Genomic DNA, 27319 nt, shown 5'->3' with positions numbered 1-27319 from the left:
ATGTCAGCGCCCATGTCGAAGTATTCGCGTATAAATTTGCTTGTTACACATAAATTATAATACTTGTTATACCACTCTTAATAATTAGAGTTAGTAATAGTTTGGACGCATTTGAATGTAAATACAGGTAACTTGCTTACATGTGGTCGGTACAAGGTGCCTTACCGGTACATTATCGAAACATGAATGTATGAATTATGTGAAACCAGACAGCACTGCACTGTGACTGTCAATCTGAACATGCTCTCTATCCTTGAACCCTGGCGGCTGTACAGTCAGTAACACAGTACGGCGTGTACAGTACAGTACTACATTAATTAGGCCTACCTGTGTGCCGCACGAGTAGAGCGAGTTCTACATGGTGTAGTACTAGTACTAGTAGTATGCAAGAACCCGCCGTACGTATATCGATAGACCAATAAATTGTGCCCTAGAACTGACGCGATCCGAAGGTTATTTATGATTGATAAATTTATTCTTCAATATTGTTTTATTGTTCTATTTTGTGTTTCAGAGACTCTAAAGGCACATATATGATATAAAAACACACTGCAGCAATGTCAGGAAGAAGGTCGAGAATCAGTGTGCGGCCAAACTTGGCGAGGCCTGGCGCTAGAACAGAAGCAAAGGTCGAGAAGACCGACAGCAGCACTGCAGCTAATGCTCAGCAATCCGCTGATGGTAACGAGCCACAGGAATCAAACAATGCGAAGCCGGCTGTAGCGACGAGGCGCTCACGTATAAGCGTGAAACCTAACATCGCCAGCAAACCTGTGATGCCTAAGGAGCAGCCCGTTGCCACGACGACGCCTGCGTCAAATTCGCCTGCACAGAGTGCGGCAGTCTTGACAAGAGTGGCGAGATGTGCTACTAGGGCTAGCTTCAACAAGGAAAGCAGTGAGGAAACCCTCCCGGCTACCTCAGAAAATGTAATCGCTGTTCAGGAAGCCGAGGAAACAACGTCGCAAGAGGCGAGCACTTCGAACAGCGACACCAGCGTCGTGTCTAAAGGTTTGGTTACAAACTCCCATGCACAGCCCCCCTCTAAGGCTGGAACTCGTAGCACTGTGGCTGAAACGGTAACCCCTGGGAAGGCAGCCAACAAGGAACTGTGTGCAAGCACAAACGAAAGCAGTGCACTGAGTTGCGATAATGTAGATAATCGGAGGCCTGCGCTCACCGCAAGAAGGGCTCGAGTTAGCGCTAGGCCGAATCTTGTCCCAAAAGTCACGCAGCCTGTGGTGCAAAAGAAAATCACAGGAAGGCAAGGTAGCAATGCAAGACCAGCCGAGGCAGAGACTCCGCCACTTGCACCTTCGCAAAATGCCGATCAAGCGCGAAACACAGAGCGTGAACCTCAAGTCAGCAGTGCAGAAGTTGTCATCCCTCCTTCTCGAGCGGCAGCAACTTTTGTAGTGCCGTCGTCGTTGCACATACCCTCCGCTGGCAGCGTTGAACAGCACTCTGCGACCGCAGACGCTAGCCACGCGACGTGCGAATCACAACAAAGCAAGTTAGCTGATGAGCATGGGAAGATGGATAGAATGGCAGCTGTACGATCGAGACACAAGTTCCGTCCAAATTTGTTAGAAGCAGCTAGAGCGAGAAAACGTCATCTGTCCGCGAGCTGCAGTGAGTCGGAAACGGAAGACGTGCTTGGCAGACAGCCACCTTCAACGCAACGCACCACGGGCCTCACACTGAGGTAGGTGGGGTACCTGTATGTGGGAAGTTCTTCTTATTATTCCCACAAACTTCCTCAACGAGTAGCTTATTTCTTTCAAATTTCAATGAAATGTGTTACACATTTTCTATAATGAGATGGTTTTTATTGACTTAAAATTTAAATATAGTGTGAACACAGTGGCGATCTGTGGTAGCAGACGTCCAGATGGATATGGCACCCTGATGACGATGATGATGATGATGATGATGATGATGATGATGATGATGATGATGATGATGATTGATAATGATGATGAAACATAGTGTATCAGTTCGTGATGAAATACGATTCGGTTTCTATGCAGACATTAGTGTGTGTGTGTGTGTGTGTGTCTTTCCAGCATTCCATCACCGTCTCAAGTTGGGAGGGATGAGCACGCCGTGGCAAACAGAGTAGCAACCCCATCCACACCTCAGCCTTCAGCCACCCCTAGCAGCAGCGAACAATCTACACACACTGCAAGAGAGCGCAGAACAAGCGTTCTGGATATAGAGAGTGTAATATTTCCAGGCATCTGTAAAATGGTTGAGGAGATTAATATAGTTTGTACTTTGGTCATTTGTATTCTTTTAATGTTGTTTGCATCAAACAGTAAAAAATTAGGTTGCTGGAACAAGAATGTAGGAATGTTTTGAAATTAACAGGGTGAATGGGCTTTTGATTGCCAGCGCCGCAGAATATGTATGTGATAAAGAGCTAATAATACATAAATAATAAAAATAATAATAGCTAATAACACATATACTATAATAATGTATTATTAGCTCTTGATATGATGTGTAATTATGTATAATATGTGCAGGAGAAAGAGAAGCTGGTAGTGATGAAGAGAAGACAGCGTCATCGGTGGACAGCAAAGAAACCGCCGGATAAAAGTAACATGACTATGATGGACCTGATTTACTGGAACCCCAAGAACAACTGCATGCCGTGAGTAAGCCACATATGAGGGAAAATGCGTTTCTCCACGAATCCATTTTTAGGAGTTTTACTTTCTCTGACAATTTCGTGATGAAATTTCACTAAAAGCATTCTTGCAATCGTCAGTGTATACAAGTTCTCCATGTCGTAATGAAATGGTAAAATGCGATGTGCTTCCGGAATGAAGATCTTTACTGTTTTGTGTGATCCGATATCATCTTGGAATACAGCAGCAGGGACAAGTCACCGTCTAGAAGCACAGCTGCCAGCACACAGGGGTCTGAGATTTCCCAGCCATCTAACGTGCCGATGTAAGTACATGAATAACATTGGTTGCATGTGGGAAATCTACTTAGCATACTGTGTAGTAGGGCTGTCATTGGTATCAAATTATTTCGATTCGATTATGATATTTTTTTTTTCGATATTTCGATCCGTATTCGATCGATTCGATTTAATAATTGTAATAAAACATGAGCCGTGAAAGTACCAGTAAACTCATGTTTGTGTTCTACTATGATAAACTATGCATTTTATACATCGCTGTGCTTAAATACAAACATGAGCGAAGTATATATTTATCTGAATTCAACCAGATTGACCTGGTCGCGCGCAATGGCGAAGCAGCAGACATGCTTTTACGGTAGACAGATTTTATTATAGAGTCAGTGAGACAGGATACGCACCAGAGACAAAGCAACACACAGTTATTGATTGTCTCTGTATGCATGCGCCCTGCGCTACTTCCGATAATGGGCGGCGGCCGCTCAGTCAAAAATGCTACGGATGCTCGCTGGCTAGCATTTTAGCAAAATAAAAAAAAAATAAAAAAAATCGGATCGCTATTTTCTCGATTATATTCGATATCGATATCGGACCGCAAATCATCGCTGATTTATCGATGAGGTGGGCATCGATGACAGTCTACTGTGTAGTACAGCACACTGAGAGTATTTTAAAATTTAAGAAGGGATTTTTTGTTGGGGGATGATAATTGATTACCCAGCATGCATTATGATATAAGTGGTGTAGTATTGTTCCCAGCATGCTTGGTATCAGAGCAAACTGCATGCAGTCGCCCCATCGCTCACTCAGGATACCGCTGCCACAATGCTAGCACTATTTTTTAAGTGGCGCGAGCTCGGGGGGAAATCCAGCGAATGGAGATTCGTAAACAGCGTATGATTTGAAAGAGGTAAATGGGCGCACCAATCCGCGTACTATTTCGTATCACTATTTTATCAAATTTCTCATGAAATAAACGTCGGATTTTTTAGTTCTTTGCAACTTTTATTAGTCCGCATTTTTACTATAGTTACAACGAGTAACGTGCCTGCTGTAAAACTTGTAGTAAAAAAGCGTTACAAATTGTAACGAATCTACTTGTGCACGTGGTAGATTGAGCCCATGAGCGAGAGCGCCATCTGTCGTAGAGTTTGGTATCAGAGTAGCAAGCAAACTGCATGGCAGCGACCCTCTCGGTGATTTTTTTTCCTAGGATAATCAAGAACATAGGGCTCTAGTGAGCGCTGCCATTGGTTGATTACAATTCACGTGCCTCAAACTCCTGCTTTATGCGTGCAATTGTGACCTAACCCTAACCTATTAAAAAAAATTTAATTTAATTTTTAATTTGTTGAAAATTAATTGTTGTTATTAAATTGTTGTGAATAATCATGTAAATGTTTTGCGCTTAATTGGGAAAAATTGTTAAATGGATAAAGATAGAACAATTCAGAAAACAGGAAATAATTATAAAACAGATGGGATTCGATCAACGATCTTTCACTTGCGACGTCCGTGCTCTACGCATTCGGCTATTCAGGATTATTGGAATTATGGATTATGGATGTCTTTGAATATGACGGACACTGTGACGTGCATTAGCGACGAAACAAGCTCAAACAATGGCAGCGCGTCACTGAGCCCTATAGTTCTTGATTAATCCTAGGGAAAAAAATCAGCGCGTCCCCTTCGTACAACTCAGGATACCACTGCCACAAGGCTGGTTACTATTTTTCAAGAGGGTGGAGCTCCGGTGGAATCAGCAAATGGCAATATCCAACGGCGCGAAGTCGCGCCATCAAAACATTAGAATTTCTATGATTGCCATGTTTGTTTGGTGGACAAATTTAGATGTTTAGTGGAATACGCAAAAATGTATCAAAGACAATGTTCGAGAATTAGGTATATTGGCAAGCATCGAAAAATTCATATAAATATTAAATAAACACGTGAATTTAATTTAGTAAACAGCGTAATGGATTTGAAAGTAGTAAATAGGCGACCAATACGCCGCACTATTTCGTATCACTATTTTATCAAATTTCTAAAATAATGGTCGGATTTTTATATCTTTTGCAACTTTTATTAGTACAAGTCTTATTACATAGGATACGAGTAACCTGGCCCTTGTGTAAAAGGCGTTACAATTGTAACGAAAATCTACTGTGTGGCAGTGGCTGAATTAAGCCAGAGCGAGAGCGCCATCTGTCGTGGTGTTTGAGTAGCAGATGAGTGGATGTGCTGTCGTCAGATATCAGGAATAAACATGTAATCAGAAGAAACATGTCCTCGTTCAGGAACATAACAATGACCATTGTGAAATGTTGTTAGTGATGACACCTTTTGAATTGATACAGAAGATTAACAAGGGGGGGGGTACTTAGGAGAGTGTATAATTTAAGTACATGTAAGAAGCTTGGTATTTTCTAAAGTTCTTAGTCAGCACAGTGGCGTAAAGGTACCAGCAGTCTGGAAATGTTACGTTATATTCTATATTACATATAATTAATTAAGTTAATAGTGTAGCAGTGGACTAGTGTACTTTTTACAAATGACCTGTGAAGTTGACCATGGTAATGGCCTATGCATGCGTTCACTTGCAGAGAAGGTATACTGCCCAAGCTGAGGTAAAAGATGATGAGAGGAAGATGTGTTGGTGCCCAGGTGAAGCTTGCGGCCAGATGGTAGCATTATATTAACGAGGACAGGTGAGAATTACATGTACTCTGACGTCATCACTTCATTTCATTGTCACAGTGATAAGCAGAAAAAACAGTATGTTCAGTGGCAACTATGTAACAGTCTAATGTTGTTGTACAAATAAAAAGTTCTATAAACAAGGCAAACATTCTGTTTATAGGCTGCATCTCTTCAATTGGCCATCAAATGTCTTCGCGTTCCTGGAGACCTGCCTCGCAGTCATATGATTTTCTTTGCAGCCTTGTCATCGATACTTCGCTAAGAAGGATGCACAAGAAAAGGATCGGTAGTCTATGAGGACGCACGAGATACCTACACAACGTACGGAAGCTTCTCTAAGCGTACCTGCTCCAGGGCCGGCTGCGAGTGACAAAGGTAGACGACCGGTGCAATGCAGAGGGAAGCACAACATGCCGTGTCTGCCTGCATTGTCACATCCGCGTATGTCGTGCCACTAGCAGTCTGACAACTATGAGCACTATGTAGCAACAGCAGCTCAGGGGCTCCTGTGACCTTGATCAAGGTTATGGGCAGTGCACTCTGTCATCCCTCGGTAATGTGAGCGAGGTGCAGATCCAGTACATATTGCAGGTAGAGCTGTGCGCTGCATGCTAGGAAAAGCATACGTGTCGTCCAAATCATCTCACCGTAAAATTTTCCTTCCTCTTGGATAGATGCATAACAGGTCTAATGCACGATTTTACGATGTGTGTTGTGTGAATGTATGTGTATTTCTTGGGTGATCTGTTCCAGATACGCCAAGTTCTTTAAGCTTTGAGCACCGTTGGAACGGATTTCTCCATGATGGGGTCCCTCTTTCCTAATAGAAAGGAAATTGAACTGAAGGTGCAAAATGTCATCATTGTATTCTTTTATTACGATGTACTGACCTACCATAATAATGAAAATTGATTGATAAGTTACAGTAACTAAGAAGCTAATGAAATTTAAAAGCTGAGATCAATGATGAAAGTCAATAATTAATGAGCTCTATCTGCTACCATTATTATTATTTGTTATGATTTTCTATTGTTTTTTAGAATAAATTCAAACGTGAAGAACGTGTGAACAAAACAAGGTGGTATAAAGCAATCCTGAGTAAAAATCTCCTCAAGCTATTCCAGTCTTTATCTGGTGGCAGCATATTGCTAATACATGCGAATAATAGTTTATATATAACGTAGTACAACTTTGGTTTTCTATTAAACTTTCTAAATGCAGTAAAATTACTCTAGACATTTGATTGGGTGAATGATACAAATATTTAAGAATCTGTAGGTATTACGTTATATTTACTGCTTTAAATATGTATGTGTTATATAGTAGAATGTTATATGTGGTACTTCTCATTCCTACTTGCTACTGCTGCCTGATCCTAAAAGTGAAAGCTAGAATATTTTCATCTGCAAAGGCCAAGTTTAGTTTAGTGTGGGTGTACTCATTGTTGATGACCTCTTGTGTGGTTGATAACTCTGATACAAGCATGCTGGGATCTCTAGAAGTCCTTCACAGGACAATCATTCCTTTATGTTTGTAAATGTTATCAGCTGTGATTATGTTGTTTGCAGGAGATAAGCAGAGCTTTGACTTGTCTGTGTTTGATAAATCTGACACCGAAGATGAAGAGGTGGCAACTAAGAAGCCAATAAAAAAAGAAAGAAGCAGCAGAGAGCACGTAAAAAGACTGAGAACAACGAGGAGGTGCCACGAAGCCAGCGAAAAAGTCCAAGCGGAAAATAGACGTAAGACAAACTTTGTAACCACCTAGTAGTCCTAGAATTCACATGTGAAATGAAAACACGCATTAATATTTAATTATATAATATTAATATTAATATTTAATGGATAATTAAGCTGCATAGTAATGAATTATTTTGTTATATATTGAATGGCATAAAAAATTATTTATATAATAATATATATATATATATATATATATATAAAACAAAGTCAAGGTATAGAATAAGGGTGTTAAAGTTTAATTGACAAGCTTTCGAGATTACATCTCTTCATCAGGTCAGCAGACATTGGAATAGAATCAAATAATCAAAAACAAATACAATGCGTTATAGATATGAAGGATTCACACAATTCGCTCGTTGCCATGAATACGGACGACAAAAGAACACGCACATATATATATACACGCACAAAAACGCACACACACACAAAACACACACACACACGATCAACACACACACACACACACACACACACACACACACACACACACACACACACACACACACACCACACACACACAAACAACACCAACGAAGCAATGGACTCAAAAATCACACGTAATTAAAGTTTACGTTCATGGCCCCTGGATTTAAACAACCAACCCTCAGATTAATTTCTGCTCAGTCATGTGTCGACGTGAGCTATTGTTATATGGTGTCAGTTGGCAGACACAACACACGCACGTCATCAATGTGGTGATCGGTTGGTTAAAATGGTCAGCAACCGGAAAATGCAAATTGAGGCGAATAGATCTTAAGTGTTCAACAAACTATCCGCAAGGCGGCGTTTTTGTCGCCAATATAGTAAATTTGGCATTTAATGCATTCAATGGCGTAAATGAGGTTCGTCGACACGCATGTAATGAATCCGCACTATAAATTTGCCCCGAGGTCCTTGAACCACAGACCTATTCGTGATAAAATTGCAAGTACTGCAACGTTTCCGACAACATGGGTATGAGCCAGGTTGGCTCACGGGTTGTCAGAGTTGTAAACTGTGCTTGAAACAAGAATGTCGCGGAGGTTGGTATCACGTCTGTACGAGCATAAAGGTGCGTGTTTGAAAAGATGTTAACTGTGATTGGATCGTTTTGAAGAATTATAATTATCAATTAACAAACTTTTGATGTGCAGGATTGAAGGGTATAGGTTAAAACCAATGGACATCTGTCTGACGTCTTATTCACGCCGTCTTTTCTAGGGGTTATTAACGACGCCCGATTTAAAGGAAGTATCTTTTTAAATTTCTTAGATCAGATTGATTATAGCCACGGCGTGTAAAACATTCAATCATATTGGAAGCTTTTGTGTAAAATCAGTTTTTGAGCTGCATATCTTTTTAAACGTAACAAATTGAGATGGCGGAGGCTATTTTTAGTGTGGCGAGGGTGAGAAGAAGAATCATTAGATAAGAATTGGTGTCAGTCTGGGTTTAGAAAACACCGAGGTAATTAAGTTTAAACCAGATATAATAACAATCATGTCCAGAAAAGGAAGACTATCAGAGGATGTAGAGTATGTATAATTTAGACACGGATATGATATACATATATTATATATATATATATATATATATATATGTATATATTGAGTTTTAAATTATTTAATGTATATATTCAGCCATTAACATCAGAAACTCTAGTAAAAATACCAAAAATTATTTATTGCCATATAATTAATCACGATATATTGATCTCATGGCATTGCCAACATGAATGTCATCATTATTGTTAAAAACTCCATTATGACTTAATATGATATTAATATTATATTAATGATAATTATTAATGATATCGAGCGCGCGTGAAGGCTCTTGCGTTATTCTGCGTTTGTCCCGCGTTGCCAGGAGGACAACTATCGTACGAGGAGTCGGACTCTGATGACCAGCTAGACGTCGATGCTGTCGAGGCAGACGCCGAAGACGTCGAAAACAACGCCGAGAACGCTGAAGAGGAAGCTGCCGAGCAGGATGAGGAGGATGAGGAGGAGGAGGAGTACCTGAGCAACCTCACCGAGCGCGTGACGCGCGCGGGACGCCAGCCGAAGCGCGTGCACGTCTACCAGGCCGAGGAGGCGGTGCGCAAGCGCAGGGGGCGCCCGCGCAAGCAGCCCGACGACGAGACGCCGGTGACAGAGGCGCCCCCTGCGCGGCGACCGTCCCCAACGAGGCCGCTGCCGTCGATAGATCGGATTCTGCAGAGGAGCGACGCGAGACCGAGGTTGAACATCGCTGCTGCTGCGGCCCTCGAGGCGAAGGGTGGTGGTGGCTCGCCCAACGCGGCCGGGGCTAGCGGCTTGAGTTCTCCCGCCTCCCCGCGCGTCTTGCTAGGCGATTCGGCGGGACCGCTCTCACCCGGGCAGCTGGTGTTTGTGCGAGGTGAATCGGATGACCCTAAATCCAAGGTACAGATCTGATTAAAATAAGTATAAAAAAATACTAAATAATAATAATAATAAATAATAAAATAATAATAAAATAAATGATAATAATAATAATTAATAAAGATTATAATAAAATTGATGCACTGTAAGCGTAGTCATGTGTGTTTGTGTTGTTATGACAGAATCGTATCACATGATATACGTATTATTACTATGCTACGTCTTCACTGTGCTTCCTGATATGTTCTATGATTAATGTACATGTTCTTTATAGGCCTTGAGTGTCACTAATCACACATTCCTCTTTTATCTTATAGGTTATCCATGTGTACATGGTATCACCACCACCAGGGGGTACTCATTCGGGAGGCATGAAATCTCCTCCGCCGCTCATCAAATCTCCGCCACATCCCGGTGTGAGGGCCAGCCCTGCGTCGGCAATCCTTCAGAGCCTACGCTCGCCTCCCCGACTTGCCTCGCCGCCTCCTTCCACGATAGGAGTGCCGCCGCCGCTCAGACTTGTGCCGTCCGGATTGACCCATTCTGGAGCGTTGACCAGCGGTCTGGCGCAACCCAGGCCCGACCGCGGTCGTCGAGGTAAGGTTAATGAGCGTACCAACATGTCGTCTAGATGCTGTTTCTTTTGACCATGTCAGACTTTCATGCATGTGCGCAAGTTTTCTGTGCAAAACAGGAGCTGCAAGTCGCAAGCTTTACATGCAAAATTTCAGTTGCAAAAATTATTATGCAAAAATACTTTTTACAACTAATCGTTTTCCGACGGGGTCGACGCAAAATTTCAGCTGCAGGCTGTGAAGTTTTCTGAGCGAGAATGCCGCCGAAAATGCAGTTTTTTAATATATTTTTTTTTTACAACTGATCGTTTCAGATGTGTTCGACTTAGGTAACGCATTGCAAACTGCATTGCAAGTTTTCTGCGCGAGAATGCTGCGAAAAATGCAGTTTTTTACAACTCTTTTTCCATGACTGATAATTTCAGCTGGGGTTGACGTGGGTGACGTGACGTCTGGCAGCGACACGGACACGGCGATCGAGGCCCTGAACATGAATAACTTTGCAACGAGGGACATCATCATGCAGATGAGGGAGGACGAACGCGGCGGCGGCGGCGGCGGCGCGGTCATCAGCGAGGCTGTCATCGAGGAAGTTGTCAACGAGATGCAAGTCGAGTAGATCTGCTAGCTGAGTAGAGCTGCTAGCTGAGTAGATCTGCTAGCTGAGTAGATCTGCTAGCTGAGTTACTGTGTAGTACAGCACACTGAGAGTATTTTAAAATTTAAGAAGGGATTTTTTGTTGGGGGATGTAATTGATTACCCAGCATGCATTATGATATAAGTGGTGTAGTATTGTTCCCAGCATGCTTGGTATCAGAGCAAACTGCATGCAGTGCCCCATCGCTCACTCAGGATACCGCTGCCACAATGCTAGCACTATTTTTAAAGTGGGCGGAGCTCGGGGGGAAATCCAGCGAATGGAGATTCGTAAACAGCGTATGATTTGAAAGAGGTAAATGGGCGCACAATCCGCGTACTATTTCGTATCACTATTTTATCAAATTTCTCATGAAATAACGGTCGGATTTTTAATATCTTTGCAACTTTTATTAGTCCGCATTTTTACTATAGTTACAACGAGTAACGTGCCTGCTGTAAAACTTGTAGTAAAAAAGCGTTACAAATTGTAACCGAAATCTACTTGTGGCAGTGGTAGATTGAGCCCATGAGCGAGAGCGCCATCTGTCGTAGAGTTTGGTATCAGAGTAGCAAGCAAACTGCATGCAGCGCACCCTTCGCGTGATTTTTTTTCCTAGGATAATCAAGAACATAGGGCTCTAGTGAGCGCTGCCATTGGTTGATACAATTCACGTGCCTCAAACTCCTGTTTTATGGTGCATTGTGACCCTAACCCTAACCCTATTAAAAAAAAAATTTAAATTTAATTTTTAATTGTTGTAAAAATTAATTGTTGTTATTAAATTGTTGTGAATAAATCATGTAAATGTTTGCGTTAATTGGGAAAAAATTGTTAAATGGATAAAGATAGAAAAATTCAGAAAACAGGAAAATAATTATAAAACAGATGGGATTCGATCCAACGATCTTTCACTTGCGACGTCCGTGCTCTACGCATTCGGCTATTCAGGATTATTGGAATTATGGATTATGGATGTCCTATGAATATGACGACACTGTGACGTCATTGAGCGACGAAACAAGCTCAACCAATGGCAGCGCTCACTAGAGCCCTATGTTCTTGATTATCCTAGGGAAAAAAATCACGCGCCCCCTTCGTACAACTCAGGATACCACTGCCACAAGGCTGGTACTATTTTTCAAGAGGGTGGAGCTCCGGGGAAATCCAGCAAATGGCAATCCAACGGCCGCGAAGTCGCCGCCGATCAAAACATTAGAAATTTCTATGATTTGCATGTTTGTTGGTGGACAAATTTAGATGTTTTAAGCAAAATGTATCAAAGACAATGTTCGAGAATTAGGTATATTGGCAAGCATCCAAAAAATTCATGATAAATATTAAATAAACACGTGAATTTAATTTAGTAAACAGCGTAATGATTTGAAAGTAGTAAATAGGCGCACAATACGCGCACTATTTCGTATCACTATTTTATCAAATTTCTCATAAAATAATGGTCGGATTTTTTATATCTTTGCAACTTTTATTAGTACAAGTCTTATTACATAGGATACGAGTAACCTGGCCCTTGTGGTAAAAAGGCGTTACAAATTGTAACGGAAAATCTACTTGTGGCAGTGGTGAATTAAGCCAGAGCGAGAGCGCCATCTGTCGTGGTGTTTGAGTAGCAAGATGAGTGGATGTGCTGTCGTCTAGATATCAGAAATAAACATGTAATCAGAAGAACATGTCCTCGTTCAGGAACATAACAATGACCATTGTGAAATGTTGTTAGTTGATGACACCTTTTGGAATTGATACAGAAGAATTAAACAAGGGGGGGGGGGTACTTAGGAGAGTGTATAATTTAAGTACATGTAAGAAGCTTGGTATTTTCTAAAGTTCTTAGTCAGCACAGTGGTAAAAGGTACCAGCAGTCTGGAAATGTTACGTTATATTCTATATTACATATAATTAATTAAGTTAATAGTGTAGCAAGTAGGACTAGTGTACTTTTTACAAATGACCTGTGAAGTTGACCATGGTAATGGCACTATGCATGCGTTCACTTGCAGAGAAGGTGATACTGCCCAAGCTGAGGTAAAAGATGATGAAGAGGAAGATGTGTTGGTGCCCCAGGTGAAGCTTGGGCCAGATGGTAGCATTATACTTAACGAGGACAGGTGAGAATTACATGTACTCTGACGTCATCACTTCATTTCATTGTCACAGTGATAAGGCAGAAAAAACAGTATGTTCAGTGCGAACTATGTAACAGTCTAATGTTGTTGTACAAATAAAAAGTTCTATAAACAAGGCAAACATTCTGTTTATAGGCTGCATCTCTTCAATTGGCCATCAAATGTCTTCGCGTTCCTGGAGACCTGCTCGCAGTCATATGATTTCTTTGCAGCCTTGTCATCGATACTTCGCTAAAGAAGGATGCACAAGAAAAGGAGGTAGTCTATGAGGACGCACGAGATACCTACACAACGTACGGAAGCTTCTCTAAGCGTACCTGCTCCAGGGCCTGGAGTGACAAAGGTAGACGACCGGTGCAATGCAGGAGGAAGCACAACATGCCGTGTCTGCCTGCATTGTCACATCCCGCGTATGTCGTGCCACTAGCAGTCTGACAACTATGAGCACTATGTAGCAACAGCAGCTCAGGGGCTCCTGTGACCTTGATCAAGGTTATGGGCAGTGCACTCTGTCATCCCTCGGTAATGTGAGCGAGGGTGCAGATCCAGTACATATTGCAGGTAGAGCTGTGCGCTGCATGCTAGGAAAAGCATACGTGTCGTCCAAATCATCTCACCGTAAAATTTTCCTTCCTCTTGAGATAGAGCATAACAGGTCTAATGCACGATTTTACGATGTGTGTTGTGTGAATGTATGTGTATTTCTTGGGCTGATCTGTTCCAGATACCGCCAAGTTCTTTAAGGCTTTGAGCACCGTTGGAACGGATTTCTCCATGATGGGGTCCCTCTTTCCTAATAGAAAGAGAATTGAACTGAAGGTGCAAAATGTCATCATTGTATTCTTTTATTACGATGTACTGACCTACCATAATAATGAAAATTGATTGATAAGTTACAGTAACTAAGAAGCTAATGAAATTTAAAAGCTGAGATCAATGATGAAAGTCAATAATTAATGAGCTCTATCTGCTACCATTATATATATTTGTTATGATTTTCTATTGTTTTTAGAATAAATTCAAACGTGAAGAACGTGTGAACAAAACCAAGGTGGATAAAGCAATCCGTGAGTAAAAATCTCCTCAAGCTATTCCAGTCTTTATCTGGTGGCAGCATATTGCTAATACATGCGAATAGATAGTTTATATATAACGTAGTACAACTTTGGTTTTCTATTAAACTTTCTAAATGCAGTAAAATTACTCTAGACATTTGATATGGGTGAATGATACAAATATTTAAGAATCTGTAGGTATTACGTTATATTTACTGCTTTAAATAATGTATGTGTTTATATAGTAGAATGTTATATGTGGTACTTCTCATTCCTACTTGCTACTGCTGCCTGATCCTAAAAGTGAAAGCTAGAATATTTTCATCTGCAAAGGCCAAGTTTAGTTTAGTGTGGGTGTACTCATTGATGACCTCTTGTGTGGTTGATAACTCTGATACAAGCATGCTGGGATCTCTAGAAGTCCTTCACAGGACAATCATTCCTTTATGTTTGTAAATGTTATCAGCTGTGATTATGTTGTTTGCAGGAGATAAGCAGAGCTTTGACTTGTCTGTGTTTGATAAATCTGACACCGAAGATGAAGAGGTGGCAACTAAGAAGCCAATAAAAAAAGAAAAGAAGCAGCAGAGAGCACGTAAAAAGACTGAGAACAACGAGGGAGGTGCCACGAAGCCAGCGAAAAAGTCCAAGCGGAAAAATAGACGTAAGACAAACTTTGTAACCACCTAGTAGGTCCTAGAATTCACATGTGAAATGAAAACACGCATTAATATTTAATTATATAATATTAATATTAATATTTAATGGTTGCTTATATATTGCCATGGGTGAATAATGACAAATTTTGTCATAATAAATAATAACAAACAATATTGACAACAAATAATGATAAATATTTGTCATTATTTACCCCTGATATTGCACATTATGTCTTGTTTATAACATTGTAAAAATACATTCAGACGTATACCAACGTCGTTGCCGGGCAACGTATACAAACATGATCTAAATACGAGATTGGCGAGAAATGGAATACTTGAAGACTATTTGCTTGTAACGGTTATTCACGTTAGTGTGAGAAGGTTATGGCATATAGGTTGACATGACCTAGTGTGGGAATAATATCTACAAAGCAGGCGTACAACTATACACCAGGTGTTACCTAGTGTGAGAAGTGTCTCCTTCGCTGACAGCTTTACCTCTGCTGCCACATCTGTCTGGCAGACGTAGGTTAGCTGGCTTATACATTCTGTGGCCTGCAACAGCAATGACACCCACAGTTAGTTTCATATTCCACAGTGGCTTAGGTTATAGTTCATGTGGTGCAACTTCTCACTTGTATGCATCTGTGTGAACCTAAAAAGGTCACAAAGAGACCAGACCAGTTGGTGTTCGAATGACATATATTCATCAAAACTATGGATTATGAGACCAGGAGAGACCTACTGTACAAGCTGTGGGACAACAAGTCTCACGATAAGAGAAATACTTGGGCATGCATTACTGAAACCTAGACTCGTTTCACTAAAACGCACTAGTTTGGGGAAAGTTTTTTCCTTCATTTTCCCCGATGTTGTTTAATTTATTAAAGTGATAGCGCACATAATCTGTCAGCTTGCTATTTGGTGTTCAAATCCCGTGCACTCATTACCACCTACTTGCAATGCGATGAAGATATTTAACATACATTATTGAAAAAATGCATGCTTCACCGCTACATTTATGCTTGCATGTATCTACATATATATGTATGTATGCTTGCATGTATTTACATATATGTATGTATGTATGTATGCTTGCATGTATGCTACATTTATTTTTGCTACATATATGGTTTACCGCGTATGCTTTACCGCTAGTTTGCAGTGGTCATCTTTTCGACCGGTTCGGGCACAGTGACTGAAATACGCACCTTTAGCAGTGCGAGCGCCACGCAGGCACCCTGCCGTACGTCTGGCTTCGTCGACTCCAGTGCCTCGACATAGGTGACAAGCATCTTGTCATGGGCCACCCCGTCTGCGCTCACCGTCTTTAGGTAGGAGGCTGCAACGAGTTGAGTAGATCTGCTAGCCGAGTAGATCTGCTAGCCGAGTAGATCTGCTAGCTGAGTAGAGATGCAAACTGCAACTACAATTTACAAGTTGCTTGTAACTCGCTACGATCAACACTGTTATGTCTCACGCCTGCGACAGACTGCACTACATACAGCAACCAGATTCGGTTGCCACATAGGACCAGGGGTTAATAATGACAGGTATTTTAAATCACAAATTTCTCAATATTAACCCCTGATCGGACTGGTGCAGGGTGTGATCCGTGCAGGGGCAGGTGATGCAGGGCGCGCAGGCTGTGTATGACACTGATGCTTGCGCAGCACACGATGAACGGATGCACATGTTCCTGTTAAGATACGATATTGGTCTTGTTAGACAACGAGAAAGTTCGTGTGTGCGTACGAATGCTGTGCAGTTATGGGTGGCCTTCCAGGTGGCGCCACCATTCGCATGAGTGACAGATAGCTGTTATGAAGTAGAAATATGTGCCCGTAGTACTCGAGCAAATTAAAAGCAACTGCAGTGGAAAACATTCATGTGATGGTAATGCGTGACTCTCTGATACTCACGTAATTAGGTTATTGTGGATGTATCATGTATCAAGTTTGCGTTAGGGAAAATTGCAGACAAGATATCCTTATTTTCAGTATGCACTAGTGTCACAATAAATCTTGCTGCTTGGGTTACTAACTATGTAATAACCCTCTTGCTCAGGCATATTATTCCGTTCTTGCAAATGTAAGTTTTATATATAATGGTTCTAATGTATGATGATGCATTGACACATGCATGCATGTAAAATACATAATACAATGCGTGCATGTAAAACTTTTTATTAGAATGCTCTGAAAATATGTTGGCATGGTGAAGCTTTGAGAGATGATAGAAATGTTGATACTGTACTTGAAAATGCTAATATAGTATTTTTATTTATTAGTTATTTATGATTTATAGTAGGTAGATGATAATTTGATAAAAATGTCTACAACATTCACTATAAAATTTCATGTATCAAATTCGTATGTATATGCCAGTATGGACACAAAAGAACACATTTTCCAGCAGTATAAATAGGCAATTCTGCTTTTATTAAAATATTACAAAAGCACCTGTATATTACAGAGTAGTGACGGGGGGGGGGAGGGTTAACACATGTGCAGTGCACATCAAGCAGTTATGCTTTGGTCGTCGTGATGACTTCCTTTGCAGCGCTTCGCACCTATAACCTGCGAAGCGATCCGTATATACACAGAGGAAGTCCTTCCTGCCTTCCTTCCTTTCACACTATATGGCAAGACTGTCTAGTTGAGCCAAGCAGCCGACGGTGAATAACGACGGCGGACTCGCGCACTCAACAACGCATACCGTAAACCTTCTCTTTGAAATGTTTACACATGCAACTGAACATCAGCATTGAGGGCATGTAAAGGTAGCTACACTGGTGCATGGCACAGGATACAGAAACCCAGAGAGTAGTGCATACGAGTATGGTTGGCCATTGTACTCAGAAATAATTATTTTTGAGTACGATACACAACCATATACGAGTGATAGTAGACATCAGCATGAGGGCTACAGCTTATAGATCTACGATTTAATATCCCGAAGGTGTGCGGCAGGGTCAGATCAGCAAGAACACTAAAGCCTGGCTATGTTATTGAGACATTAGCTACAGTGCCAGTGATGTTATTTGTTACCATGAGGACAGTTGCAAAGATGGTTATCATAAAACGTGATCGACATATAGGCCTAACTTTCATTTTTTAAAAGCAAACCCTCTAGTGAATGCGGGAGAAATAGAATCTTTTTAACAGTCATCATCTACAATAGCCAGCATCCCAACGGAAATGTCTGCCGTACTGAATAAATTGTTTCATCGACGCCGTATTAAATAATGCTCTTCATAAATAAGAAAACATTTCTTAAAACTAAAATTAGGAAGCACAGTGCAGGATACTACCGGTCACGATACCAACATTTGCCTTCATATAATACGTCTGTATACAAGCAAATTGTCGTAGGTGCAGTCTTAAATCCTTCTAAAAGAACGTGAATGGACATTAAACGTCAAACAAAAACAAAGAATGGAAAACCTCACAACTTGTACATGCATCACGGAGCAGTTGCTCCCTGAATGCCTGTTCTGTGTGCTAACACTATCTCTAAACGTAACCACTCTAATAACAGCTAAAATGAGCAAAATATACACATTGTCAGCTCGCAAAAATCGAGCCGTTAAACAGACGTAGATGTGATGTCACTTTGATAAAAAATTTGAAAGCGTCTGCTCACAATCTGCGGCTAATATATATATCTATGTATATGGCACGTTTTGGTACGACTTGCGTGCAGCCTATAGACGTCGTTCTCTATATACGGTTCTGCATGTGTAAGTAACATTGTACAACTCCGGCTAACAAAAGCTCAGCCACGTTGGCACCAGGTGGCAGCAGCAGCGCCTATGAGGCCGGCCACTAGCTCGCGCACTGGGTCTACAGGTAATAGCGGAAGTTATAGTCCCAGCCATGCAGACATACGTACAAGGCTACAGCTGCGAGCTACTGCAGCGGCCATATTGTGGTTCTACAGCAATGCCTCGCCCTGTCTCGGCTTCAGTGGTTCCCACGGCAACCACGACCGTTTTTGCATGAACGGAAGACGTCTCTCGTGGACAACAACACTACGTCTTCCCTGTGCAGTGACGCCACGAAGCATGCTTACATGTCTTCTTGGTCTCAGCTCGCTAAGTCGGTTTAGCCCAACAGCTTAAAATGCTAGCCCTGTCACGCATCAACGTCTTGTGTGCTCTGCGATGCCTGCGCCGATTTGGTTAAGACCAGCAGCTTAAAATGATATCCCTGTCATGCATTCACATCCTGTGTGCTCTGGCATAAGCGATTCCTGCGGCGATAGCTCCTGGCCACTGAACAGGTAGTCACCTTCTTCACATCTTGGTCATCATGACGCCCTGGAAGCCGTGGGTGGTCAGCTGGGTTTCTTCGTATGCTGCCCGACCTGCATCACCTGTAGCGAGACACGTCAGACCCCCCGTTTACTCACAGTAATCAGTCACCTGTAGTGAGACACGTCAGACCCACCGTTTACTCACAGTAATCAGTCACCTGTAGTGAGACACGTCAGACCCCCCCCGTTTACTCACAGTAATCCAGTGCACCTGTAGCGAGACACGTCAGACCCCTTTTACTCTACAGTAATCAGTGCACCTGTAGCGAGACACGGTCAGACCCACCGTTACTCACAGTAATCAGTCACCTGTTAGTTGAGATACTTCAGACCCCCGTTACGTCAGCGAGTAATCAGTCACCTTGTAGTGAGACACGTCAGACCCCCGTATACTCACAGTAATCAGTCACCTGTAGTGAGACACGTCAGACCCGCCCGTTACTCACAGATCAGTCACCTGTAGTGAGACACGTCAGACCCCCGTTTACTCACAGTAATCAGTCACCCTGTAGCGAGACACGTCAGACCCACCGTTTACTCACAGTAATCCAGTCACCTGTAGTGAGACACGCTCAGACCCCCGTTACTCACAGTAATCCAGTCACTGTAGCGAGACACGTCAGACCCACCGTTTACTCACAGTAATCAGTCACGCTGTACGAGGACACGTCAGACCCCCCGTTTACTCAACAGTAATCAGTCACCTGGTGCGCAACACGTCAGACCCACCTTTACTCACAAGTAATCAGTCACCTGTAGCTGAGACACATTCAGACCCCCCGTTACTCACAGTAATCAGTCACCTATAGTGAGACACGTCAGACCCACCGTTGTACTAACAGTAATCAGTCACCTGTAGTGCAGACACGCAGACCCACCGTTTACTCACACGTAATCAGTCACCTGTAGTGAGACACGTCAGACCCCCGTTTACCTCACAGTAATCAGTCACCTGTGTGAGACACGTCAGACCACCGTTTACTCACAGTAATCAGTCACCTGTGAGCCTGAGACACGTCAGACCCCCCGTTTACTCACAGTAATCAGTCACCTGTAGGAGACACAGTCAGACCACCGTTTACTCACAGTAATCAGTCCACCCCTGTAGTGAGACACGTCAGACCCCCCGTTTACTCACAGTAATCATCACTGTAGCGAGACACGTCAGACCCACCTTACTCACAGTAATCAGTCACCTGTAGTGAGACACGTCAGACCCCCCGTTTACTCACAGTAATCAGTCACCTGTAGCGAGACACGTCAGACCCACCGTTTACTCACAGTAATCAGTCACCTGTAGCGAGACACGTCAGACCCCCGTTTACTCACAGTAATCAGATCACCTATAGTGCAGACACGTCAGACCCGCCCCGTTTACTCACAGTAATCATCACCTGTAGCGAGACACGATCAGACCACCGTTTACTCACAGTAATTCAGTCACCTGTAGCTGAGGAACACGTCAGACCCACCGTTTACTCACAGTAATCAGTCACTGTAGTGAGACACGTCGAGACCCACCGCTTACTCACAGTAATCAGTCACCTGTATAGTGAGACACGTCAGACCCCCCGTTTACTCACAGTAATCAGTCAGCCTGTAGCGAGAACTCAACCCCCCTTTTACTCACAGTAATCAGTCACCTGTAGTGAGACACATTCAGACCCCCGTTTACTCACAGTAATCAGTCACCGTGTAGTGAGACACTCAGAGCCCCCGTTACTCACAGCAATCAGGTCACTGTAGCGAGGACACTCAGACCCACCGTTTACGTCACAGAAATCAGTCACTGTAGTGAGACACGTCAGACCCCCCTTTACTCACAGTAATCATCACCTGCTAGCCGAGGACACGTCAGACCCCCGTTTTACTCACATATCAGTCACGCGTAGCGAAGACACGTCAGACCCAGCGATTAACTCAGCAGCTAATCAGTCACCTGTAGTGGAGACACGTCAGACCACTCCGTTACTACACAGTAATCGTCACCTTGAAGTGCGACACGTCAGCACCCCCGATTACTCACCAGTAATCAGCACCTGTACGTGAGCACACGTCACGACCCCCCGTTGTACTCACAGCTAATCAGTCACCTGATAGTGAGCACACGTCAGACCCCCGTTTACTCACAGTAATCAGCACCTGTAGGCAGAACACAGTCAGACCCCCGTTACTCACAGTACAGTCAACTGTACGTGAGCACACGTTCAGACCCCCCGTTACTCACGGTAATCAGGTCACCCTGTATGCGAGACCCGTCAGCCCACCGTTTACTCACAGTAACTCAGTCACCTGTCTAGTGAGACACGTCAGACCCCCCGTTTCTCACAGTAATCAGTCACCGTGTAGCAAGACACGCGCAGAACCCACCTGTTACTCACAGTAATCAGTCCTGTAGTGAGACACGTTCAGACCCCCCGTTTACTCACCAGTATCAGTCACCTGGTAAGCTCGAGGACACGGCAGACCCCCCGTTACTCACAGTAGATCAGCCACTGTAGTGAGACACGGTCAGACCCACCGTTTACTCACCAGCTTAATCAGTCACTGTAGCTGAGACACGTCAGACCCCCCGTTACTCACAGTAAGCCAGCACCTGCTAGCGAGACATGTCAGACCACCGTTTACGTCAACCAGCTATCAGTCTCACCTGTAGACGAGACGCACGTTCAGACCCCCGTTTTACTCACAGCTAATCAGTCACCGTGTGAGACACGTCATACCCACCGTTTTACTCACAGTAATCAGTCACCTGTAGCGAGACACGTCAGACCCCCCGTTTACTCACAGTATTCGGTCACCGTGCTGCTGCTGCTAAAACTTTACTGGCATTTAACTCAGCATTTGCTTATATATTGCCATGGGTGAATAATGACAAATTTTGTCAATAATAAATACATAACCAAACAACATATTGACTGAACATAATAATGCATAAATAGATGTCATTAGTTACCCCTGATATTGCACAGTTATGTCTTGTATACAACATTGTAAAAATACATTCAGACGTATACCACGTATACAAACATGATCTAAATACGAGATTGGCGAGAAATGGAAATACTTGCAAGACTATTGCTTGTAACGGTTATTCACGTGTAGTGTGATGAAGGTTATGCAATAGGTGACATGACTAGTGTGGGATCAATAATACTACAAAGCAGGCGCCTACAACTACACGAGAGTCGTCTAGCCTAGTGTGCAGAAGCTGTCTCACTTCGCTGAAGCTTTAACCTCTCTGCCACAGTCTGCTCTGGCGAGACGTAGGTTTAGCTGGCTGTTACATTCTGTGGCCTGCAACGAGCAATGACACCACAGTTAGTTTTCATATTCCCAGTAGCCTTAGTTATTAGTCATGTGGTGCAACTTCTCACTTGTATGCATCCGTGTGAACCTAGAAAAGGTCACCAAAGAGACCAGAGCTAGTTGGTGCTTTGAATACATTATTCAATGCAAAAACTATGGATTACTGAGACAGGGAGACCTACTGCTACAAGCCTGATGGGAATCAACAAGTTCACTGATAAGAGAAATACTGCGGCATGCTTACGGAAAACATAGAACTCGATTCACTAAAAAAGCCCACTAGTTATTGGCGGAAAGTTTTTTCCTTCATTTTTCCGCCGATTTGTTTAATTTATTAAGTGACTTAGCGCACATAATCTGGTCATCTTGCGTATTTGATGTCAATATCCCGTGCACTCATACCACCTACTTGCAGCGATGAAGATATTTAAATACATTAATTGAAAAAATGTATGCTTCACCGCGTACATTCATGCTTGCATGTATTACATATATGTATTGTATGCTGCATGTAATGCCATACATTTATTTTGCTAACATCTTTCTCGACCAGTTCGCCGCCAACGAGTGACTGAAATACGCACTTTAGCGGTTGCCGACACGCCACGCAGCGCACCCTTGCCCGTAACGCTGGCCTTCGTCGATTCCAGTGCCATCGACATAGGTGCGACAAGCAGTCTTGTCATGGCGCCAACCCTGTCTGCGCTCACCGTCTTTAGGTAGGAGGCTGCAACGAGTGAATGATTCCAGTGATATGTTATGATAGAATATAGAAAATATATAGAAATATAGAAAATATAAATATATATAGAATATATAGAAACATATAGAATACGTTTCAAACATATATATACCTATCAAGTGTCGTCACACTCCTCCTCCTCGACCCACCACCTCCCACTCGCATCGCCCACCTGTACATGTAGCATTTTTAGAACCAGTGCCTACACGCCGCTGCGTGGTGGTTGCGGTGGAACGTGTTGGGCATACTTCAGGCAACGACAGCCTATGTCTGCAAATGCTTTAACAGTTGAAATTCGATATTTCTCATCACAACAGTCACATATTTGTTTGCAAGATAGAATTATATATATTTGATATATTGTATATATACACTTGATGCTATATATATGTGTGTAAAATATATATTTGGAATGATGTGAACATCTCATCTCGCTGGGTGTAAATCGGCACATCGCTCCCTGTCATCGCAGCTCTGGTTCGGCCGAGCAGGTTTCCTGCAAGCCATCGCTCACAGAGCCAGCAGCACATTCATAGACATGTACTGACAAGCACAGGCTCCATAGAACAGTACTGCACAAGCCAGCCGACATTCGACCAGACAGTACTGCAACAAGCCAGCGGACATGTCATAGAACAGTAGCTGCACAAGACAGCAGACATTCACTAGAACGAGTTACTGCACAAGCAGCGAGACATTCATGTAGCTAACAGTACTGCAACAAGCCAGCACACAGTTCATTAGAACAGACTGCACAGAGCAGCAGGACATTCATAGAACAGTACTGCCCACAGAGCAGCGGACATTCACAGACCCAGTACTGCACAAGCAGCAGAGCATTCATAGACAGTACCGACCACAAGCCAGCCAGACATTCATAGAACAGTACTGCACAAGCAGCAGACATTCATAGAACAGTACTGCACAAGCAGCAGACATTCATAGAACAGTACTGCACAAGCAGCGGACATTCGCAGAACAGTACTGCACAAGCAGCAGACATTCGCAGAACAGTACTGCACAAGCAGCGGACATTCGCAGAACAGTACTGCACTCACCGACTGGCTTTTTGACGTCACTCGTGCGGTACAGCAGGGTGGACAGTGCCTGCAGCACGTCTGCACTCGGCAGTCTCTTCTTGAATGTTTTCAGTATGAGAGCTTTGATCTGGTCGTTGGCGCCACTCTTCAGAACCTCAACAGCCGACACTGCAACAACATCAGTTCACTGCTGACTGGCATGCAACACATAACTGACAATGTCAGTGACATGCAACGTGACTCTCGTTCACTCACTCATATACTCTCATGCCCTCTCTGCATCATTTCACCGATGACTGACACTACATGCAACGCGGAATGAGGGCGAGTGATCACGTACATGTTAACGTACGCGTGTGGGCGTGAGGGTACCATCTATGTGCGCACATAGCGTGCATGCAAACGTTACAGGAAAACAAATTTGAACATAAGAGTATATAGTAATATTAATGAATGGGAATTAAAAAAACTTGTTACAATCTAATCTTCTCTGTACTATCACAAAAAGTCATGATGGCAAATTGAAGAACAGTGGCTTACGGTCGACAGCTGCTTCCACGATGACCTTGTCAAGGTCACTTTTGCCCCTGTCCTTGAAATGGAAGAGGAACTGGTGCAGGGTCACTATTGAATCAGGACGCTGCACTGCTGAGACTGATGTATCCACCACTTTACTGATCACATGAAGGAAGACTGAAAAGCACACACGATACGTCTCTCAAACCCTGCATATATATATTACCATATTACGTCAATATGCAGAAATTTGAAATTCGATTTTTTTACGCTCGCCACTGTTTCGGATCAAGGATAGTTTGGGACCTCCGCAATATGTTTTCGCATATGTGCTAAACTAATCTGGCGTGCTAAACTAGGTTTACGCCATCGTTTCTTTTCGTATCAACTCACCTTTGTTTGCCACTTCAGCATGATTGACTCTGATCAGTGACCCGTATGCTTTCTCCAGAGCAGAGAGAAGCTGGTGTGTTGGCAGGTGTAGCAACACAGATTGCGCGCAATGCTGCCAGAATTCGACCAAGCTTTCGCTGTATTGAACGCCGTGTAATACTGCAAATGCAACCATGAATATATGTATTTGTAATGGCGTTTAAAATGAAATCCTTCAAAAGGAATCTTCCTAACGAAATTCACGTATTCAAAATTATGATTTCAACATGAATATTATATATGGACGGTAAATATCACGATAAATCGATACTAGAAATAAAAAGATTGCGTGTCGCCATGCGCGATCCAGTATGCTGGTACTGGTGCGCGTTGGCCTACCTTCTTGCAGGTCCATTACGTTGGCACCAGATTGTGCTAGCTCCAGCAAATGTTCGATGATATCTGCCTGTATCTCCAGATTGTGCAGCGCGTGTATCTCTCGACACTTGAGTGGCCCGAAAGCACCAAGGTGCTACAGAACAGAAATGTTATACATCAGCACTCAGTATTATCAAGAGTACATAATAGGAGATTACCTATTATGTACTCTTGGTATTATATATCAGCGAAAGTGATAAAGTGATGAGCTAATAGCTTATCGCCTATATCGGTGCCTTATAGCCTATATCGGTGCGGAAAGATCAAGATAGATCAAGTGCGGAAAGATATTTCACAGTGCAGGTAAGATATATCGGTGCGGAGTGATCAAGATAGAGCAAGTGCAGATAGATATTTCCTCACCTCGAGCAGTCTCTCGCAGTACATGACGTGATAAAGCAGGGCGGTGTCGATCTGTTCGTTGCCGATGGAGGCTGGTTCGGGGGAGGAGCCGGTGCTAAAGCCCCGGTCTTCACTCAGGTGCCTCCCGATGCTCTCAATGCCGGAGTCCATCGTCTTCATCGTCGCCTGATGCTTGGTCAGGTTGCTGTGGTTCAGGGTCGACCTATGCTCGAGGCTCGAGCGACTCTCGCTAGAAAATTATTTGTTGCACATTTATAATGCATCCCATTGTTTTATCGTTTTCATTTAATTGAGTTTAAACTCATTAACAGCCACGAGTAAACGTTAATTTTTAACATTAAAATTAACATTAACATTAAAATTAAAATTAACATTAAAATTAACATTAAAATTAACATTAAAATTAAATTTAACATTAAAATTAACAGTGAACAGTAACAGTAACAGTTATTTAACATTATTAACGGTCGAAATGTACACCAAACGAAAATGAAATATTTTTCGCGCGACGGTTTGTCGTCTCCTTCCGCTACCGCTGCTTAGCTTGTGACTATGCCAGCATCGACATCTCACCTGACGCTGCTCTCCCTGCTATTGCGATCATCGGCCGCGACGTACGCGCACGCTCTGCTCTCCTCTTCCTCGTCCTCCTCCGGCAGCGTCATCTCACTGTTGAGGAAGTCGAAGCATCCGAGCGCGGACTCGACGCTGATGCTGATGCTGGAGGAGCGAGAGCTGTGTCCGCTGCCATGTGAAGCCTGCAGGTAACCAAGCAACCAGCCATGCACCACACCTTACACTGATCTTATACAGACCTTATGCCAGATATTATACAGATCTTATACAGATCTTATACTGATCTTATACAGATCTTATGCAGACCTTATGCCAGATCTTATGCAGACCTTATGCCAGATCTTATACAGACCTTATGCCAGATCTTATACAGACCTTATGCCAGATCTTATGCACACCTTATGCCAGATGTTATGCAGACCTTATGCCAGATCTTATAACGATGCGACGAGACGACCACATAATTTTAACACTAACCCCTTCCACGTGTCTACATCTTTGAGCAAGGATCACTGCTGCTTGAACATGGTGAACCATGCTGATCATGCTGCCACCACCACCAGCCTCACCTTACCTCATCTTAATGTGCTTCACCTACCTTACCTTACACTACTTTACTTAACCCCACCCCACGCCATGCTGTCCCACCGTACCTAATCCAACCCTGCCTACTCCGCCGTATCCCACTGTTCCCCACACTGCCCCCACCTCATCTTCCCTTGCCCTGCTATGCCCCCCCTCCCCGGCCCCAAGGTAGCACACTCAGCCCCGCAACCACCCTGCCCTGCCCTGCCCCTATCCTCCACCAACCCGCCC

At 43.1% G+C, this 27319-nt stretch overlaps 2 protein-coding genes across 2 annotated transcripts in view; one reads left to right on the top strand and one right to left on the bottom strand.

The window, feature by feature from the left end:
* Nucleotide 1: 1 nt before the first annotated feature.
* LOC106806361 (transcription factor TFIIIB component B'' homolog) lies at nucleotides 2-14858 on the top strand. Its single transcript, XM_014808273.1, has 10 exons — nucleotides 2-127; nucleotides 515-1705; nucleotides 2067-2223; nucleotides 2529-2656; nucleotides 2878-2958; nucleotides 12988-13095; nucleotides 13326-13456; nucleotides 13838-13932; nucleotides 14126-14180; nucleotides 14656-14858. Exons 2-10 carry the CDS (start codon nucleotides 558-560, stop codon nucleotides 14856-14858), a joined length of 2106 nt encoding a protein of 701 aa, XP_014663759.1. The 5' UTR covers nucleotides 2-127; nucleotides 515-557.
* Nucleotides 14855-27319, bottom strand: part of LOC106806360 (protein FAM65B-like) — a 20069-nt gene continuing 7604 nt past the window's right edge. The window contains exons 6-14 of the mRNA XM_014808271.1: nucleotides 26501-26685; nucleotides 25928-26156; nucleotides 25526-25658; nucleotides 25148-25306; nucleotides 24779-24931; nucleotides 24257-24406; nucleotides 16042-16172; nucleotides 15282-15385; nucleotides 14855-14864 (exon numbers count right to left, since the gene is read on the bottom strand). Of these exons, the coding sequence (XP_014663757.1) occupies nucleotides 14855-14864; nucleotides 15282-15385; nucleotides 16042-16172; nucleotides 24257-24406; nucleotides 24779-24931; nucleotides 25148-25306; nucleotides 25526-25658; nucleotides 25928-26156; nucleotides 26501-26685 (1254 nt within the window). The remainder of the gene's footprint in view (nucleotides 14865-15281; nucleotides 15386-16041; nucleotides 16173-24256; nucleotides 24407-24778; nucleotides 24932-25147; nucleotides 25307-25525; nucleotides 25659-25927; nucleotides 26157-26500; nucleotides 26686-27319) is intronic.

Source organism: Priapulus caudatus, unplaced genomic scaffold (genome assembly GCF_000485595.1).
Source record: "Priapulus caudatus unplaced genomic scaffold, Priapulus_caudatus-5.0.1 Scaffold156, whole genome shotgun sequence".
Classification (NCBI taxonomy): Eukaryota; Metazoa; Priapulida; class Priapulimorpha; order Priapulimorphida; family Priapulidae; genus Priapulus; species Priapulus caudatus.
This window is presented reverse-complemented; position numbering and strand designations above follow the sequence as displayed.

Excerpts from the sequence above, each read along its gene's own strand:
- LOC106806361 (XM_014808273.1), top strand. The coding sequence starts at position 558 with ATGTCAGGAAGAAGGTCGAGAATCAGTGTGCGGCCAAACTTGGCGAGG. Across the intron at positions 1,706-2,066 it reads ACCACGGGCCTCACACTGAG|CATTCCATCACCGTCTCAAG; the intron begins GTAGGTGGGGTA and ends GTGTCTTTCCAG. Across the intron at positions 14,181-14,655 it reads CAAGGTGGATAAAGCAATCC|GAGATAAGCAGAGCTTTGAC; the intron begins GTGAGTAAAAAT and ends TGTTGTTTGCAG.